Source organism: Urocitellus parryii, chromosome 1, assembly GCF_045843805.1.
Source record: "Urocitellus parryii isolate mUroPar1 chromosome 1, mUroPar1.hap1, whole genome shotgun sequence".
Taxonomy (NCBI): Eukaryota; Metazoa; Chordata; class Mammalia; order Rodentia; family Sciuridae; genus Urocitellus; species Urocitellus parryii.
Window position 1 is genome coordinate 236,976,257 of NC_135531.1, and position 21,723 is coordinate 236,997,979.

The window sequence follows — 21,723 nt, forward strand, 5'->3', positions numbered from 1 at the left end:
AGAACCATGTACCCTGGAACATAAACTCAGCACAGTTCTGCAACTCACTGAACTAAATCTCAAGCTGATAAATGAACCAGTAGATCATTTGTGTTTTCAAAGCCAAATACTGAAACTATCATGTCTGCGACTCTCTAATCATTTATCCTTAGGTTTTGGAATAGGTGATGGTTCCTTTGAGTTATAAAATGTTCTTTTCCATCTGAATTCTCATCATTAATTTAGCACATACATAGTGACATTTTTTGTATATATAAGTAATCACTTGGAAATAAAATGTGCATAAACAGACTAAATACCATTAGCTAAGATCAGTTTTTAATTATCTATAGAATCTTTTGTCACAAATCCTACTCTTAGTTCACAACTCTCTTAAGTAATAAAATCACAGAAAGCCATAAGTTACTGACTCTCTTAAGGAATAAAACCACAGAAAGCAATGTTTAAACCAAACTAATGCCTCTGTCCTTTTAAGAGAAAGAAAAGAAATTTGTATAAACTAACCAAACAAACAAAAAATACCCCAGCATCCCCAGGGACTTTAATTAAGGTACATAAATTATAGATTTTATGCACCAATCTGAGATGTATGTTGTCTATTTTACACAAAACGACAAAGAAACAAAAGAAGAAGAGTAGATCAACTCAGATAGTACAGACAATTTTTGGTTCTGCCTCAGAGATTCTTTGTTTTGAGATACCACAAATTCTGAACTCACCAGACATATGATTTTAAAATAACATTCAGTAGCAAATACCAAAACTATAAAGAATGATTTGGAATATTTTTTTAACCCACTCTTTTCCTCCACCACAAAGGATAATTGATTGTTTTCATTTCTTAAAGAGTTGCTTCTAATAGTTTGTTTTTATAGAAGATATTCCTTTAAGGCATCATAATATGAAAAGCTGGCTTGCAATATTACAAAGGAAGGTTGGGTTCAAGATTATTAATTTAGAGATTCTATGGCCTGGTCAAAGGCCACAAAATGGATGTAATTTGTTTATTTAATTATAATTATATTTTTATCTGTCTTTAACATTGAAAATAGAACTTAAGATTTGACTAGGAAGGAGGAAAATAATGAAGGTTTATATTTTGAATAATCTTTTGGAAAATATGTCCAAAGGATCAAGAGTGGAGGAGTAAAAAGCGAAAATTCAAAGCTCATAATTTTGTCTACTCATTATTTCTATGAGTGAAGATCAAGCAATATCTTGCCTTTTTTCAGTATCTGTATTTAGATTTTCTAGGATTTCCTACCTATGATTTAAAAATAAGTTGTTATATCTTCTTCTGTCACAAAACTTTCAAGAGAAATGAGAAAAATTGAAAGTAATAAAATTATTTTGCAACAAAATATAACATTTAAGCAACAACTCATGTTAGACCCGCCTTATGGAATGTTATAATAGTTTAATATAATCTCAATGTAAAAGAAATGATAGACACCAATAAATATTTCTTATGGTTTTTATTTGTTTCTTCTTTTTAAAATACTGCTAATACACTAGTAAGTGGCATTAGAAGGTATTACTTAAATTGAAACTAGAAATTATAAGAAAAGAGCAATATCACAATAGTACCACAGGAAATGTGATTGAGATTTGTTTTTAATATATGTTGTACCTTTAATTTCAGGCTGTTTGCAGACATTCATTTCAGAATATAAAAAAGCCTGATATCACCACAGTAGAGCTTTTAAAAGATGTTCAAACCTCAAAAGATCTCATCATTCGGTTAGTAGCCCATGATATTAATCAAGAACATCCAGGAAATAATGTAGCCGAGGAAGAAATTTCTGATGAAGATGAAATTGTTTTAGGTGAGGTTGCTGTTCAAAGAAACTTAGAAGAACTATCTGAAGATCAAGAGAAAGAATTTGGGATGACAGTAGAAAGCAAAGTTGCTTCTTCCAAGACAATAATAAGTGCAAGCAACCTGAAAAAAATCTTATCAATAAGCAAATGTTGTCAGACTACAAATGGTGTGAATACTGAAAGTATTGAAACAACCTCAAATCTGATACTAGAATCTCATGACACACAAGTTCAAAGAACTGCTTCTGAGATTGGCATGCCCTTTTCAAAAACCTTGACTGAAACAGACTCTTCTCCACAGAAAAAGACACAACATAAGGTAAGTGAGAAATGTGACTATCAGTGAATAGAAAGGATAGGGAACTTCACAAACTCTGTCCAAGAATGTACCTTAAGTAGAAAGAATACTAAAATTAGCTCATTATTCTTCTAAATCTATAGATATTTAAAGTATAGGGAGAATTAATATAGAACTCAGAAACTGAACTGAGGAACAAACAGATAATGGAAAGAAATCTAAACTAATTAGAAGCTCAAGGGAAACAGAAAATAGAAACCAGTTAAGAGAAATGCAAGCTAATTATTTAAACAATAGATTCCAGTCCTTTTGTATTTGAACTGATAATCACTTATTGAACATCTTTTGTGGAGGGTGATTGTTGTAGAGGAAGCTGAAATGATCCATAGGAATTCAGAATCCCAACTAGTATGAATGATGCCTTAGGTTCTATGCCCAGCACTACCACCTGCCCCCAAATAAAAGAAAATCAGATTGTCTGAGTTTGTATATTGACTATCACTTAATAACTATCTAACCTTTATACAAAGTACATATGAACTTCTTAAATAATCTTTAGCCCATTTTCCAGAATTTAACGAGTTAATAAATGTATTTTGAATATCTATCACCTTTACAATCAGACATTAACTTCACTATCATCATGGCGAACATTTCATGTTGTTCTTTCCAAATCCTCAAATGATAATCTGGCCTAAATGACCTTTTGGGTTTGGCCCTGTCCAAAAATTTCTGCTATTTTTATTTGGAGAATATATAATTTAGGATTCCCTGATGAGACAATTCTCTTGATTAGGCACTTGATGTGATTGATGTCCCCGGTTAACACAAAAACTGAGGTGAACCAGAGAAAATGAAGATACAACTTCAGTCAATTCAGAAGCCCATGATTTCCCCACAGATAGATCAGAGTATATTTAGATTGACCTCACAAGTTTCTGAATTGTCCAGAGTTATATCCGAATTCTTTTACCAGTAAAATATGGCTAAAATGTTTTTATAGTTTAGAAATAGAAAAGTATATCCTTCAAACACTTTACTAGGTTTCTGCTTAAAATCTATTCAAAAACCAATATAATAATTTAGAACATCTCTCTGAGCCATTTTAAAAGAATTATACTGGAAGAGACATTTTAACTAGAGTGATAGAGTTCACCAATCTTTTTAGTAATTCCAAAACTTTTTTCACTTAAGTGTAGGTTAGACTGCAAAAATGCCAGTAAGATGAAAAAGTACATATCAAACTCATATTTGTAACACCTTATTTGCAATTTTACAGAAAGAAGAAAAGACTGTAGTTACTGAACCAGCACATTACTTCATACACAGAATTATGAGTACATCTTCGTATAATCAAGATCTCATTTCAAATACAAGGTATATGAAATTAAAACAATATGGAGTATCATCACAAAATGTCAATTACATCAGACAGGTATTTGCTAATGTGTTATGGTATTGTTTAACCTGAGAGATAGGCATTGGGTCAGCAGTAGAATATGGAGCATCATCACAAAAGGGTTTCTGTTCAACTCTGGTAATTAAGCTAAATTTCCTAGTATATTGTGCTGCCTGAAAGAACAATTAAAGGAGGAGAGGGAAGAATGTAAGTGGGAAGCTTTGGAGATGAATTCTAGAACGCAATAAATTTTGATGTGTCTTTTAAAACTGGATATCATTTACATGACAAAAAGACAAATCCAAATTTGTATTGCTATAGGAATAAAGTATGTGAGTTATAGCAGTTACAGAGTACAGAGAGAAACAAAGTCCACTATAGGCTTAAAATCTGATTAGTAACTCTGTTAATAATTCTTAAAATTATTGTTAAAACGTTGTTAAGTTTATTGTTGTTATATTTATAACCACAAAGAGGTGTTATTTTCTGTCTGCAGAGAAGAATTGGGTATACAGAGAAAACTATCTGTTTACATGCATAATTAGTAATTCATGCACCTTTTATTATTTGTATATGTGAAGTAGAGAAGGAGCACAGATAATACTAAGTAAAAAGCAATTTAGAGTAAGATGGTCCCAAAAGAAGTCTCAGGCCATGGGAACAAAATAAATAAATAAATAAACAACTATAAACAGACTAAAACAAGTTTTTAAGAACTCTATAAACCAGTCAAATATCTGCAGCAAACAAATGAAGGGAAAAACCACCCTGAAAATAGAGAAGAACAGTTCTATGGATATTTTCTTACTTTTACCCAACCTCCTCCCATCATGGGAGCAGAGTCCAGTTACATTTATTCCCTCAGAGGAAATGTGTTTTCAATGTTTTGTTTTCTTATTTGCTTTAAATGTTTTGACCTGTCTATAGACTTCCTGAGAAAATTATTTTAGAAGCTCCGATAGACAAAGGTGGAGTATTTTTTGGATCTAGGCCTAGAATCTATGTAATATACCATTTTAACAGAATAAAGGAGAAACAAACATATATGCCTATCTTAATTGAGGCATAAGAAAAAGCTTGAAAAAACTGAACATCTTTTCATGAGAATGGCACCCAACAAACTAGTATTAGAAAGAAATCATCTCAAGAGCACTAAGGCTATATGTGAAAAAATCTACATCTAATTTTGTCCTCACTGGGGGTAACAATGGAGATTTTTATTCCAAGAACAGGAATAACAAAAGCACACCTATCTTTGCCATTTCAACATGGTACATGAAGACACATCCAGAGAAATTAGGCAATAAAAAGAAATAAAAGGCATTCAAATAGGAAAAATAAGAGTAAAATGACCTGTTTCCAGATGATAAGATTTTATATAGAGAAAACCCTAAAGAATCTTCCCAAATCATATTGGAACTCATAAACAAATTCAACAAAATTGCTGTCTGTGAAGTTAATACTAAAAAATGGTTGTTTTTCTATACATAGACAATGAACAAACCAAAAAGAAAATTGAGGAAAAATTGAATTTACACTAGCATTAAACAGAAAAAAAATACTTAGGAATAAACTTAAACAAGGAAGAGAAAGATGTAATAAATATAATAAATATAATAAATAAAATAGGACACAGATAAGTGGGAAAATATCCCATGCTCATGGATTGAAATAACAATATAATTAATATGTCAGTACTACTCAGAGTGATCTACAAGTTTAAAAGAATTATTATCAAAATACCAATTTTTTTTCAGAAATAGAAAACTTTAAAGATCACTGAAAGCTTAAGAGAACAGCCAAAATAATCTTGAAAAAGAACATTGCTTTTTTTCTCACTTCCTGATTTCAAAACTAACTGAAAAGCCACAGTTATCAAGCAGTCATTACTAATGTAAAGATGAACATAAAGAGCAATGGAATATAACCTCAGAAATAAATCATTGAATGTATAGTTAAATAATTTTGACAAGGATGTTGATACCATTTAATGGTAGACTTTTCAAAAAATGATACTGGGAAAATTTACCAATATGCAAAGCAAACAAACAACAACAAAAAAGAATTAGTTACACCATTACTTTATATCACATAGAAAAGACTCAATGTTGTTTATAGATTCAAACATAAGAACCAAAACTATAAAACTTTTATAAAAGGCCATAGAAGAAAAGTTTATGACATTAAATTTGATAATAATTTTTATATGACATGAAAAGCACAGATAAGAAAAGAAATAATAAATTGTGTAATCAAAATTGAAAATTTTTCATGCTTTAAATGACATATCAATGGAGTGAAAATTCAACACAAGGAACTGCAGACATTATGTTATGAACATGTCAGTCACAAAAGGACAAATATTGCATGATTCTAACTATATAAAGGTCTTGGATTAGTCAAATTCATAGACTCAGAAAGTAGAATAGTGGTTTCTGTGTGATGATGAGAGAGGAGAACTAGGTTGTTTAGCAGGTATAGAGTTTCAGGTTGGGAAGATAAAAATGTTCTGGAGATACATGGTGTAGTGATGGTGGAATTAAAATGTAAATGCACTTAATACTGCAAAACTGTGCACTTAATATGTAATGAAACAGTTCTAATAAAGAGAACTTAAAAATTTTTGAGCTGATAAATTTTATGTATATTTAATCATATCTTTAAAGGTGATATAAAGACTATTTAGAAAACACTTTCTTTCATTTTGGAATTTAAGCAATTATACTACTACATGTTTGTTCCCACATGAAGAATGAATGATTGCTATTTTTCTTAACCAGTAATTTTTTCATTTATTAAATATCCAAATAAAAATGATGATTTTTTTTCTTATTTTAGTGAAGGAGAAGATTATAACCCATATCCAAGTGCTAAAGTATTACAAGGTTTGACATTTTCTTTATTGCTTAAAATGAAACTATTTTTTTCAGTTTGATAAATTAGTTGTTCAATATTTCAGTAATTATTTAGGTATCAAATTTGAAGTTAATATTGTTTTTCTTCCTTTGAGCATTTCTACTTTTGGAAAGTGATCCAAAGTGATGTATTTTTACATCACTCACATGTTAAAATGAACCAAAATACTTTGTCTTATCTGAATTGCTATTCATATTTCATTAATAATTTTGATATCCAGTATATGATGTGATTTGTGAATTCACATTCATCATGGTCCTGTGAGAGAGTAAAAGGATGTATTGTCAAACCAGTTGATATCTGAGCAAGAACTCATAATACTTGGATGTAAAGCACAACCTTAGTTGTGCTTCCTTTGTGTCATAGTTTAGTCCTACTAAAATGTATAAAAGGCCTTTTAAAGCTAAACTTATTTGCTTATGTTAAAATCTGAATAGTATGGACCTTCTTTTCTTTTTTTTTTTTCTTTTTTTGAATTGATTTGTGTATACCCCTTAGGACCTTTTTTAGAACCTTTTCATTCTCTATTTGTTCACACCTAAGAGGATAAATTTTATTCTAACAATGACAGTGTAAAAAAAGGTAGAGTAACGTGTTTACTGTAAAATAGCCTTGAAATTCAAACTACATGTTTATCACCATCATGCAAACCACTCAAGAGTCAATTTGAAAGTGGGAATAATTTTCATTAAGATAATCCATAACACAGCAGTAGTCATTCCTGGATTCCATGAACATTCCTTAACCTATAGGTATCACAGTAACCACTGACATGTTTTCTGCACTTTGGAATCATAAGCTATTAGTTGCAAACAGAAACTGTCTAATTCAATCCTTTTCAAAAACATAGTCCTATCTTGACCTCAACTTCTGCCCTTAAATTCCGTACATTGTTTTGTTTGTCCAATTTTGTTGCTGTGATCAAGCTTAAGTTCTTAAATAATTCAAAGTACCGTGACTCTCCAAGGTACTCATTTATCTATTCATTCATTCAAAGTTACCAAAAACTTATTTATCTATATGTTCATTCACTCTTCACTGAGCATCTCCTTTTTGTTATGACTTTATGGGTTAACAAGACTCACAGTGTCCTTGCTCTTGTGGAATTTACATTTTAACTTGGGGTGAGGAGTTGAAGAGTCAGGACATAAGATAATTCCAGACATTAAAAGTACTTTCCATCTGTGACAAAATCACAAAGTCATTACAATGGCTTACAAAACGTCAGCTGAGAACTACCCTAACTTCCAATTGCCTTTATAACCTCTGTTAAATTCACTGAACTTTCTGTTCCTGACCCTTTCAGAAATATAGGGTCTTTGCATTTGCAAATACTTCTTTAGGGTTCTTTCTCCTATATCTGTATTGCTTTTTCCTGGCCATAAAAATTTGCTCAAATGTAACATTCTCCATTTCGCTCTGAACACACTCTGAAACTGCAATCCATTTCTTTCATGCCCTACCTTTCCCACCTCATTGCTTTCCTTTTCCCCAGCATTGGCAAACTGTATATTTTAGTTACTGTCTTTCTCTAAAATGTAAGTTTCATGAAGGTGGAGATTTATGTCTGCTCACATTTTGTGAGCAAACCCAAAGCAGTATGTTGGCATATAGTAGAGGGGAGTAATTAATGAGACAGTAGAAACTATAAGATGAGCTAATGGTATAAGAGGGAGAATGTAAATGTTTTGATTACATTTAGATTGAGGTATCCATTTGCTACTCAAGTTGAGATGTCACATAAGCAATTGGATGTAAAATCTATAGAGTTCAATAAAGAGATCAGGCTGGATCATATACATCCCTACATCCATAGAATCCACAAAAGCATCTCAAATAAATTAAATCTAAATACTTGGGTCACTTAAATATGAGGAGTTTTTCTGCATGTCTTCATCAAAAGAACTTTCTAGCTTATGTAGGAGTTCTGATACCTATATAGCTTAGAAATTTAAAACTTATTTGGAATGATGGCCCTGGCATTAAACCCAAATAAACTCAGTTACTTTATAGTCAAGTTTACTTATGTGCAATATAAAGTTGATTCAGACACTTTAAGAATATTGATAAGCAATCATAAAATTTTACCAATTTTTGGCAATTTATTTAAGTTTTCTCTTTCATAATTCAGTTAATTGGGATTTTACTCTTCACTTCTAGAATATTCAGTGGACTGAAGAGTAACTGTTGACTCTTGAAGATTGCATGTGTATAAACTTCATAGTTTTTGCATGTTTTTCCTTGTGTTCCCTTGTAAGATGGGAATTTCACTTCTGTTCTCTATATGAGAAAACTAAGTTAAAGAAGTTATATGCAATTTGCCAGAGTTCTCATAGCCCTAGGGAGTGAAGCTAAGACTCAGGGGGCAGGTTTTTTGACCCCTTAGCATGTTAGCTGCTTCCCTAGGTCTTTGTAAAACTTCTCTTGTAGTGATATTTATGTCAGCATTTTATTCTTTATTTCAAGGATCTTCTTTTAATTAATTATGCATGAAGAGAGTTAGAGTTGGAAGGGCCTTTAGGAATCTTCTGCAGAGTAATCCCTCATCACCTGATAAACAGGGTCATAAAGACAGAATGATTTTGAATATGTAACATGGAGAGTGGGGTTGGGTTCTTTGGTGAATTTGAAGATTAAAATCCACAAACGCAAGGATAAGAGCAAAGTAACGGGACTTATTAGAGTAATAGAAAGAAAGAAGATCTCCCAAAGAGGGAGGGATCCCAAGAGAGGGATACCAAAGAGTGGCTACAGTCTAGCAGTTTATATAGATCTATAGGTTTAAGGAAGTCAGCCGCCTGCCCAATCCCTGGTAAGGCATTCAGTGTATTCATGTAGGTTTTAGTTCAATCAGAACATCGATCAGGTATTTTTCCTTCTTTGGAGAGGCATAGACCCCCCCCCCCCCAGTCACATAGGTCTTGATTTAAAAGCAGCCTTTTTGTAGATTTCTAAGCAACTATTTGCAGGTGCTATTTGTTCTCTACTATCCAGGAAGTTACCCAGGAGCCCATCTTCCTATCCTTCCAGCCTTATCTCTTCCTCCTGAGTTATACATCATGCCTCTTCTAGTACATCACACTTCATCTTTCATAATCCCTAAGACATACCTCAACATTTGAGAACTCTCACCTATTTCAACATTGAGCTCATTGTCTATGTACTTAAAAATCATAATTTTATATGCCTAAATTATATAATTTTGATGAAAAAATTTAATAACATGTTTGTGTCAACAAATACATAAGACTCAGGGGGGAAAAAATGTCTGTTTTTCTTTGTTTCCCCCTCCTATAGCAAGTTCTCAGGAACAAAAGCCAGAGAATTCAAGCAGCATTAAGGTAAATGTTTTCCATTAGCCTATAATTGGTGCACAATAGGGTCCAGTTAAGTATAGCCCAGTTTTAAAGGTCCAGACACTGTGTGGTATGATATGGGAAACTTCAGGAAGCATTCCGTATTCACAAATTGCCCCCTCTGGCTGAGACCTGTCCCTAGCATCTGAGAATCTCTTAATGAAAATCTTCACCCCCTAGGGTTAAATCATCATTCCTTCTTTAGGTGCAAGATAAAGCCACTGGCTCTCTCTAGCACCTAAATTCTTTTCCACTGATTAGCTCTGTTACTTCCATCTCTAGAGAGAAACCTAGAGGAAGTAAGTCATATAGCTCTGGCTAGAGTGGGTAGACCACAGGACTTGGTGGAGGTAGGGAGAAAGGAGCACTTTCAAAGACGGAGGGGCAAAGAGTTGCAGGAGGCAAGTGCTTATTCCACCTACTTCTCTGTATTCCCAAGGACAGATTCTATGTAGACAACATCAGCCCCAGTGCAGTCCAGGGAATTTCCTCTTCCTAAATCCTCCTTGTTTCTAATAAGGAATAAAGCAACAGACTCTATTTTCTCTCTTTTTTACTCACCTTGTTTTCTTCCTGGATGAATTTAATTAGCTTTGAAGTAGGTCCCCTACCTCCATAAATGCACAATTTGTCAATTTTCTAGTCACTTCTCAGTATCAAAATATGGCACACTTTTCAGAAACAAGTATTAAAATCTTATAACTAATACTTAAATTTCCAAACATACTAGATTAGTTCCCAGTCATCCTAATTTTTATTTATGAATAGATACATCTATAAAAAAAAATCTCAGGCTTCACTTAGGCCACACTTTCTAAAACTGAGACTCTAATCTGAGACATTATTGACACTTCTTGTGCCAAATCTGAATTTCTAACTAACCTGAACCATTTCCACTTTGTTCTTTCTCTCATTTTCTACTTTTTCCACAGTAAAACTTGATTAATTAGTTTTCTAGTCCACTTCCAGCTAAAGTGGAATAAGCACAGTTCACTGTATCTCTCATTGAGTACAACTAAAAACCTTAAACAAGTACTGAGGACCTGAAAATAAATGATAGCAGGTATTTGGGCCAGGAAGTAAAACTCAAAGAAAACCCAATATCATTGTGAGTTTCTTGGCCTTTTTCTTCCTACATTTTCTTGTTTAAAATTGGAGCAGTTCAAACCTGGAATTTCACAGAGGGATTAGGTAGAATAAAGTTTTAAGCAAAGTCATTTCCTTCTGACCTGAGTTAGAGTATAAATACCTGTAGAGACTGTGTGTGGGGTAGGGGGACTCTGCTTTATTTTCCACTCCCCTTTTCCTTTGGATTTGGGTTGACATAAGTTTCCATTATGAAGCTGCATGTCAGCAGTGGAAGAGGCTGCTGAAACGCAACCTAAAATTGTGAAAGAAAATTTTTCTCTCATGCCACAGATATTAGGGCCCTCAGGAGAATGACGAATATTGCATAAACCTGTTATTTTTGCCTCTGCTTTCTCTTTTTACTTTACCATGGTGGTAAAACGGAGTCTTAGGAAATGAGATAGCACATACAGGGAAGTTAAGTTAGCAGCACAACGTTCTAGCCATAGAACCCGAAAAGGGGAGGCTAAGCATCAGAAACTCTGAGGCAAGTGATAAAAAGGAGGGACACTGAAAAAGGGAACCCCTAAAAAATCGTCTCCCCTGAGTTATACACAGATAGAAATGACTTGAAATTACATAGAAAAAAAGCTTTGAAAACTTGAACTGATGTCTTTATAGTGGTTCACATGCTGTCCTTTTGGGATAAATGCTGCCTCCTGCATTCAAAAGAAATTACTCAGGTCTATAGAACAAAGCAAGTATCTGAGCCATGATCCCAGCTAATAGGTAAACACAGCCACTTGATTGCTACAGATGCAATGGCTAAGATTTCCATAAAAGGTAATTGAGAGTTAGGAAATGAGCATTCTTTTCTTTCTCCTCTATTATTTTATCTTTTCTCTAAAAAAGATTTGTAACTTACTGCAATTAACCCAAAGGAGGAATTAGGAAGATGGAGCTGACATTTTGCATTATTTAATATGGCTGAGCCTTGAGTATCATGTAGTGGTACCCAAAGTCTACATTCATAATAAAGAATAATCCTAGGAATCATCACTGGCAAAAATTATGAACCTAACTTTCAGAGAACAATGGCTTTAGGGTGCAGAGTACAGATTTTATTTACATAAGATGACATAATGATTGTGCTGTATCCTTTGTCCAAAGAAGAGTAGGATAATATGTCATTTTTCCTTGGCAGTTTATCAACATCTTTGAAGGATCAAAGAATTCTGCTGGTAAAGCATATCCCTCAAAGGAAGTCATTGCAGGTACAAAATATACTATCATTTTAACAACCAAATAAAGTTCCCAATTACATCATCTTGAATTTAGAGTTTTTCATCATTTATACTCTTGGAAGTAATGGCCCTTCTCTTTGTGTTAGCAATTTAGAATAGAAATATTTATATAAATGGTAAAATTATATATAAATTGAGAGTGCCCCTTCCATTCTCTATTAGATATAGTTATATAACTGATTTATTTGATTTAAAGCTTATTGGGCAGTCATTTTTCTTTGAATTCACACCCAAAGGTCAATAGACAGTGCAACTAACATTTATTCATATTTTATTAGAGGGCGAAAATGAGAATAAATAAGGAAGAATATTACGGTATGTTCTCCAAGGACACTTCATGGCTAGTAAACTGTGGAGCTGTGATGCAAACACAAATCTGCTTTGATTTCAAATCCAAAGCTCATTTAGTATCATCATAGTTCATATACTCAGCAAGGTAGTAATGTAAGCAAAGCAGTAGGTTGAGTAAGAGTCTATGACTCACTGGAAACAGCATACTTCCTCTGAAGACCAGAGCTTCAATCACTGCCAGGTTTTCTATTTCAGGTCTTACCACTTCTCAAGCATAACATGAAAGCTTTATATTTTTTAAAAATCCTGATTTTTAAATATAATATACTGCAATAAAGAAATTATGGATTCTTGGTGCCATGGGTATTTTCATATCCTATCATGAAGATCAGAAAAGCACATTAATGCTTCTTTTTCCTCCTATGTGTGAAATAATAGTTTTGTTAAACAGAAATATGATATTCTCTAAGATAACCATGTGCTGAATAAATGGTACAAAATAAATGAATCAAAATAAAGACTTATTGCTTATGCAGTCTTCTCTTACCTGAGCCAAAATATTACTGGAGACTTGTGAGCAGAAAATTTACCCAACATGGGTGAGAAATCATAGCATTTTTAATGCACTTCTGCTTTCAATTGACCATTCTGAAATAGATACTCTCAATGTAGAGCCAAAATTTATTTTCCAATTCTGCTTTTTGGGCAGTTTCAGTGAGTTTGTTTTTTCTGGAGAAAAACAGAGGGGCTTTCCACACCTGACTGGAGATGCCTCAAGGTGAAGTATGCCTAATGAGGCCAAGAGAGTCAGGGAGCCTGGATCCTACTCCCAGCTTTGAACAATTTTACTCATATGATCTTAGGCAAGATATGTGACCTTGCCAAGCTTCAATGTCCAAAAATAGAAGGTCTCTTTCTCCCTGTTCCTTCATAGGAGTGTCACAAGGGTCAAGTAAAAACACTCCTTGCCGATGTTCTTTAAATTCTAGAAATTATTTTGTAAATATCAACTTCAGAATTCTAGAACACCATTGCCCTAATATAACTGCATCAATTAAAATATTTAATAAACATCCATATTGCATTCATTTATTATTTGTTTGTTTCTTTGTTTTTGTCCACAGAAACTCTGAAGTCCAGTATTCCCAAACAAAGATCTAAAATGCTGGCAAAGGTATCTTCAGCTCTGTCCAAGGTGTTCTCCAGGTCTAACAGCAATATTCCCAAATCTTCCTCACCACCTCACCAGGATGAACACTGAATCTTCCATACACTTCATATGCTTACTTCCCTTAGAAAATAAAATGACTTTAAAACGTAGCCTGGTGCCCTATGATTCCTAAAAAATGAAAATAAGCAAAAGAAAATACAAAAGACCTGGGTAAAAGAATGAGTTGATAAATACAACTTACTTTTCAAAAATTTTAACTGTTATGTAGAAACATTAAAATCACACCACTTATTAAAGGAATAACATGATATTTAAGCACATGTATATAATGTGTAATGTTGAAATCATTTTAAGCATATATATTTCCTCAAATATGTCATTTGTAATTTCTTAATGGTTAAATTTAATACTTTCTTCTAGCTTTTAAATATGTACAGTACATCATTGTTATATATTCTCACCCTATTGTACCACTACAATATAATCCAGCGATCCCACTACAGGATGTTATAAATGTTTTGGGTAAGCATTTTGTAATAAAATCTTAAACAATATTATTACCTATATATAGTAAATAAATAAAATTATAATTAGTAAAAACAGATAACACACAGGACCCACCAGAAATAAATTTGGATTTTTCCTGTTAAATTTTTATAAGATGTGTTTCACCAAGATGGCTATCAAATCAACATAAAAAACAAGCTGAATTATAGACACAGTTATGAAACAGATTGTTCCACTGTCAAAGGCATATTAAGATGCTAAAATAAAAGTATTTATACCAGACAAATCTGATTTTATCAGCCGCCAATAAAGTTTCATTAGTTCTTAAATACTTCCAAGGCAAAATAATTCAACTTTAGTTAAAGTGCCATCTGGAAATAAATAACTGTGGACAAAATAACATATATGCATAAAATGGCACATGTGATGAAAAATGATCTCTTTTCAGACATGGTACCTCAAGTAGATAAAATGTCCGTAAAGAATTTGTTAATTTTTCAACCAATTGTGTGTTTCAACATGAATATAGATAACAAGACTGTAGGAATATAAAAAGTAATGAAGACTATTTAAAAAGGATAGCTAGGCAGTGCAGTGCTAAAGTTTTCTGTATCAATTAAACTGCTACTTTGAGAAATGATTCCAACTTCAGCATGTTTGTGGCTGAAATCTAAAGCAAAAAATATCCAAAGATAAAACAAACCGATAGCAAAGAATGTCCAAGATCATTGCCATCTTCCCAAAGGCTGATGGATGAATTTTTGGAGAATGTGATAAACTGTCTTTTTAATAAATTTTCTGGACAATTGCCAGTGGTAAAGCAGAAATATCTGATAAAATTTTGTTTTACCAAATTGGATTCCCTTGGTGAAATTTTTCAGGTCAGTTATGACAGGGAACTTGAGAGGAAAAAAAAGAACTGGTTATATATTCAAAAATGTATATGTAGTAATAAATTATTGAATTGATATTTTAATCTACTTCTAATGATTTCTCAAAAGTTGGTGCTTTTAAAGATCATGTAATAGTGCATAACCTATAGATACAAATCTTTCTAACAATCAGAACTATCTGGAAATACATTTCAGACTTATTTTCAAGAGACCTAACTCTGTATCAGTGTGCATTAATTGACAATGTTATGGGAAGTAACCTCAAATCTGTCATTCAAGACATTAATGTTTCCCAGACTGATATATCTCATGCTCATAAAGCTTTCTTTCAAAATAACATATTTCCCTGTAAAAATTTAAAGCAATATGATTCACATACCTCTGGATTTAAAAATTTAATATGTAAGAGCAATGTACTCTCTGATATAAGAAGAATTTATCATAAAGGAAGGATTTATTATGAAAGAAGTTTCCAGTTTTCTTCAACTCAATGAGAGAAAGAAGAAAAAAGGTCAGAATTTGCACTTGAAGCTGTCAAACTTTTGGAAAGTAATGGTTTAAATGATTGATAAATTTATGTCCTAGGGAAAACTTTTATTCAGAAATATTTTATTTGATACAATGTTTTATGTGAAACAATGTCCTTACTCTCCGATAAAGTAGTGAAGTAAAGAAGATAAAAATATCAAAGATTGAATTGAATGAAGGCAAATTATTGGAGAAAAACTTTAGTAGCTGAAATTTCCAGAAGTAATATTGACCTTCCATCTGCTGACTGAGAAAAATCCTTTTTAAATTCATAAAGCATTAAAATGGCATTTTAGGTTTAGTTTTGTTGTTGTTGTTATTGTTTGGTTTGGTTTGTTTTAGGTTGTACTGAAAAGGAAGTCAGAAAACTTTTATTGTGAAGGGTTGGATAGTATATGTTTTGGGTTTGTGGGACATATGATCCCTGTCAAAACATGTGCTACTTGTACCACACAAGTAGTCAAAGACAATACATAAACAAATTAATGTGAATATGATCTATGTGACTTTATTCATGGACACAGAAATATGAATTTTATGTAATTTTTGCATTTACAACATATTAGTCTTCTATTGATTTTTTTCAGTAATTTAAGTATATTTTTTAAAAGTTCTTTGATTGACAGACCAGATTTAGCCCAAAGGTGGGTGGGGTTTGGGAGGATGCAACTCAGTGGTAGAGTGTTCGTGAAGCATGTGCAAAGCCCTTAGTTCAATTGCCATTACTGTTAAAAAGAAAGGAGAAAAAAAAAAGAGAAAAAGCCCATTAATGTCAGTTTGCCTATTACCTCTGCACTTTGGTAATTTGTAACCCATGAATAAGTTTATTATGGTATAAAGTATATAGACTGTCCCCCCCACCAAAAAAAGGCTTCTATCATTAAAGGATCAAATGTTATTGCAAAAAAAGAGTTCACAAAACTCAAATGTTGATCTCTTTAGTGATTTGGTTCTTCAGTATATTGTTGAGAAGTACTATTTATTGAAGAGGCTATCCTTTCTTGATTGTGTCCACTGAGTGCAATTTTCAAAAATTAGTTGACCATATGTGTTTGGGTTTATTTCTGGACTATCTTCTCTGTTTTATTCTGTGTTCATTGTAGCATTATTAATAAGAACCAAGGCAAGGAAACAACTTAAGTGTTTACTAAAGAATGAATGGCTGAAGAAAATGGAAAACTGTTGAGCCTTATAAAGAGATTGTCATTTGTCCAAAATAGATGGATCAAACACAGAAAGGAAAATATTGAATGATATAAACTTACATTTTAATCTAAAACAAACCAGAGGCTGGGGTATAGCACAGCCCTTGGCTCAATACCCTACACTGCAGATGATGATGATGATGATGATGATGATGATGATAGTAATAACAAATAAAACAAATATGGAAAATAAAACAATGGTTACTATGAGTGGAATCTGCAGAGAGAAATAGAAAGACATAAGCTGAAATATACAAAGTATCAGATATATATGATCAGTCTAGAGATTTAATGTTCAACATGAGAAATATAGTTAATCAAACTGTAATATACTTAAATGAATTGATTTTAGCTGCACTAATCATAGGAAAATAAACTATGTGGGATAAGTAAATTTACTTCACAATTATATATATATATATATATATATATATATATATATAATAACAACATTATGCTGTAAACCTCAGATATACAGGATACATTTTATTTTTTTAAGTATTTTTTTACAAGTTCTCAGGTTTGGGTGAAGTAATATTATGTTTCATGAATTATGCTTTCACATTGGTTGACTTCAATTTAAAAAATCAACATTTAATTTATTCAGGAAAAATAAAAGGGTCTTAATGAGTCTTTACCAACATTTAAACCTAGAAGTTTTTTAGGCTCCTTTCAAATCAATTGTCCCATCTCAATGGCAGTGTTTGATTTTCATCACTCTAGAATAATTTGGACATTTTCAAAGCTTTACATAAATGAATTCATATATTATAGACTATTTTGTGTTGGATTTTTCTGCTCAATATCTTGATTTCACAACTACTTTTTAACATATTAAGTAATTCATTCTCTTTATTGCTGACTAGTATTCATTGAATAAATATACTACATGTTATTCACCATCCTCTTCAGGGACATGTGGTTGTTGCTTGTATAAATGTTTTGATGGACATATGCTTTCATTTATATTAGATACATAACTAGGAATGCAATTTCTAGGTCACATTGTAAGTGCATATTGATTAAAACTGCTTAACAGTTTTCTAAATTGACTGAGTAATATTTTCCCTCCCAACAGATTCTAAATTACTAAATAGCCTTGCACATTGGGATGTATGTTGCATCCATTTAGATTTTAGTATTGTTTGGATAGTTTTTTCAACAATACACACTAGGATTTTGTTTGGGATTGATTTGAATCCATATGTAAATTTGAGGAGAAATGGCTTTTAAACAACATTGTATATTCTAATAAATGAATCTGATCTATCTCTCCACTGACTGATGATTTCTTCTTTTTCCCCAAGTTCTATTTTGTAGTTTTGAATATAAAGTTATTACTCAAATTTACTGCAATTTAACCTTAAACATTCCAATAATGGTATTAGAAATTTATTTTAATTATATTTTCCTATTGCTGGTATATAAAAGCATTATGGATTTTTCAATGACCTTATGTCCTGTAATATCAACATTAATTCTAATATATACTGTGAACAAGCCTTAGCATTTCATACATAAACAGAAATATCACTTGTGAGTAGTATACTTTCACTGCATCTCCTAAGCTTACATGCCTTCTCTTTGTTTAATTTTGTTGATCTATTCCACTTCCTATTATCTGAAATCCAATATTGAATAGAAGCAATAGGACTGGATGTCAAATTTCATGATTAAGTATGCTGTCAGCTGAATATTTTTCATATATGTCCTTCCTCAAATTTAGGGGGTTCTTTATTTTACCATGCTCATAAAATATTCTTCTTGGAAATATCCCTGTTAAGTTCTGGACTCAAACATAAGTTAATTTTCTTTTTTGGTGTTAAGATTTTTGAGTTCTTTATATATTTTTGAGATTAGTGCTCTATCTAGTGTGTGTGTGGTAAGAATTTGTTCCCAATTAATAGGCTCTCTGTTCACTTCACTGATGGTTTCTTTTGCTGAGAAGAAGATTTTTAGTTTGAATCCATCCCATTTATTGATTCTTAATATTAATTCCTGCACTATAGGAGTCTTATTAAGGAAATTGGGGCCTAATCCCACATGATGGAGATTAGGACCTACTTTTTCTTCTTATAGATGCAGGGTTTCTGGTTTTATTCCTAAGTCCTTGATCCACTTTGAGTTGAGTTTTGTGCATGGTGAGAGATAGGTGTTTAATTTCATTTTGTTGCATATGGATTTCCAATTTCCCCAGCACCATTTGTTGAAGAGGCTATCTTTTCTCCAATGTTTTTGGTGCCTTTGTCAAATATAATTGTAATTATGTGGGTTAATCTCTGTGTCCTCTATTCTGTACCATTGGTCTACAAGTCTATTTCGGTGCCAATACCATGCTTGGTTTTTTGTTTGTTTGTTTTGTTTTGTTTTGTTTTGTTTTATTTTACTATTGCTCTGTAGTATACTTTAAGGTCTGATAATAGTGATGCCACCTGCTTCACTCTTCTTGCTAAGGATTGCTTTAGCTATTCTGTATCTCTTATTTTTCCATATGAATTTTCATGACTGCTTTTTTCTACTTCTGTGAGGAATGTCATTGAGATTTTGATTGGAATTGCATTAAATCTGTATTGTGCTTTTGGTAGTAGGGTCATTTTGATAATATTAATTCTGCCTATCCAAGAACAAGGTAGATCTTTCCATATTCTAAGGTCTTCTTTGATTTCTTTCTTTAGCGTTCTGTAGTTTTCATTGGAGAGGTTTTTCATCTCTTTCATTAAGTTGATTCCCAAGTATTTTATTTCTTTTGATGCTATTGTAAATTGTGTATTTTCCTTGTTTCCCTTTCAAAGGATTTGTCACTCATATACAGAAATGCCTTTGATTTATGGGTCTTGATTTTGTATCCTGCTACTTTACTGAATGAACATTTACATTTACTAGTTCTAGAAGTTTTCTGGTGTACTTTTTTGGGTCTTCTCATATAGAATCATATCATTGGCAGCTATTAAAAATACAAACAATAACAAATGTTGGCAAGGATGTAGGGGAAAAGGCACATTCATACATTGCTGGTGGGACTGCAAATTGGTGCAGCCAATATGGAATGCAGTATGGAGATTTCTTGGAAAATTGGGAATGAAACCAACATTTGACATGGCTATCCTACTCCTCAATCTATACCCAAAGGACTTAAAATCAGCATACTAAAAAGACACAGCCACATCAATGTTTACAGCAGCACTATTGACAATAGCTAAACTATGAAACCAACCTAGATGCCTTTCAGTGGATGAAATGATAAAAAAAGTGGTTTATATACACAATGGAATATTATTCAGCATTAAAAGAGAATAAAATCATCTCATTTGTAGGTAATTGGATGGTGCTGGAAAATATAATACTAAGTGAAATTAGCCAATCCCAAATAAACCAAATGTCGAATGATTTCTCTGATTTAAGGATGCTGATGCTTAATATTCTGGGAGGGGGATGGCAGAATTAAATGAATTCTAGATAGGGAAAAAATGAAAAGAGAATGGAGGGAAAGGAAGGGGGTATAGAGGTAGGAAAGATAGTGAAATGTGATGGTCATCATTACCCTAAGTACATGTATGAAGACAGTAAGGATATGACTCTACCTTGTGTACAACCAGAGATATGAAAAATTGTGCTCTATATGTGTAATTTGAATTACAATGCATTCTGTTGTTGTATTTAACAAATTAAAAATTTTAAAAAGTAGATTAAAATGTGTTCCACAATTTTATATACCAAGTCACTGTAAGTCTGGTGTTATTTCTTTCTTAAATGATAGAATATATAAGTGAAACTATATGGATCTAAAATTTTCAGAGAATATTTTATTTGCTATGATAGATGGGGATTATCAGATTTTTTAATCAGTTTTTCTGTTTTAGCACAATTTTTAGAAATAATGTCTCTTTTAATTAATGAATGGATTAGAAATATTTATTACCATTTTCATATATTATTTGTGATATTATTTTTTGTACTCCTGATATAGGTAATTTTTTGTTTTTTTTCTTGATCAGTGGTGTTAATTTTCTTTCTTTTTTTTTTCATTTAAAGAGCATATTTAATAAGTATTTTTATGACAAAAAGTAATTTTTTCAATCAATACCTATAACCAAGATGCAATTTCAAAATCTAATAATAAAGTTTTATAGTCAAATGGTATATGTAGTCCTACAGCAGAATCAAGAGACATGATGAGATTAATTGAAAAATTAGCCTACATCTATCATTAATGATTCAAATGTTTCTTTCTAATGAATTGACCATTACATTTCCAAAGTTCTGAAATGGCCAACAGACCATAGAAAGACGTTTCTTTAGGCTCCTGCTTGAAACCAACAGCTTCAACAAACTGCTGGCCTTGATTCAGGGCCAAAAGTGGTGTTAATTTTCAATGTTTTAAATTCTAAGAATCAATTTTTGACTTGTTTGATTTTCTTCACTACTTGCCTTTTCTATTTGATTTATTTTTACATTTGTGCCTTATTTGTCTCCTCCTGTTTCCAATATTGAGTTTAATATGATTCTCATTATATACTACCTTAAGATTAAAGTATAAATTATTTATGGGCTGGGGATGTGGCTCAAGCGGTAGTGCGCTGGCCTGGCATGCATGCGGCTCAGGTTCCATCCTCAGCAACACATACAAACAAAGATGTTGTGTTCGCCGAAAACTAAAAATATATATATATATATATATATATATATATATATATATATATATATATATATTAAAATTCTCTCTCTCTCTCTTTAAAAAAAGTATAAATTATTTATTTAAAACCTCTTTGTTTTCCTTATAATTATTTAAAACTTTCTTCCAAATTATATTTTAATCATATCACATGAAATTGTATATGCTTTATTGCATTGTCACTCAGTTTGAAATAATTTTTCTAATTATTTTGTGCTTCTTTGATTTATGAGTTTAAAAGTATTTTGTTTGATTTTGTAGTTCTTGGAGTATTTTTATGATTTGTAATTTAAA

At 31.9% G+C, this 21,723-nt stretch overlaps 1 protein-coding gene and 1 non-coding gene across 2 annotated transcripts in view; one reads left to right on the top strand and one right to left on the bottom strand.

Moving 5' to 3' along the window:
* Fsip2 (fibrous sheath interacting protein 2) overlaps positions 1-13,714 on the top strand; it is an 87,281-nt gene extending 73,567 nt beyond the window's left edge. The window contains exons 18-23 of the mRNA XM_026400732.2: positions 1,643-2,140; positions 3,399-3,496; positions 6,357-6,403; positions 9,732-9,775; positions 12,063-12,132; positions 13,578-13,714. Coding sequence (XP_026256517.2) covers positions 1,643-2,140; positions 3,399-3,496; positions 6,357-6,403; positions 9,732-9,775; positions 12,063-12,132; positions 13,578-13,714 — 894 coding nt within the window. The remainder of the gene's footprint in view (positions 1-1,642; positions 2,141-3,398; positions 3,497-6,356; positions 6,404-9,731; positions 9,776-12,062; positions 12,133-13,577) is intronic.
* A 7,260-nt stretch (positions 13,715-20,974) lies between these two features.
* On the bottom strand, positions 20,975-21,111 carry LOC113191104 (small nucleolar RNA SNORA2/SNORA34 family). Its single transcript, XR_003301864.1, has one exon. It is a non-coding gene; the product is annotated as a small nucleolar RNA SNORA2/SNORA34 family (small nucleolar RNA).
* Positions 21,112-21,723: the final 612 nt, after the last annotated feature.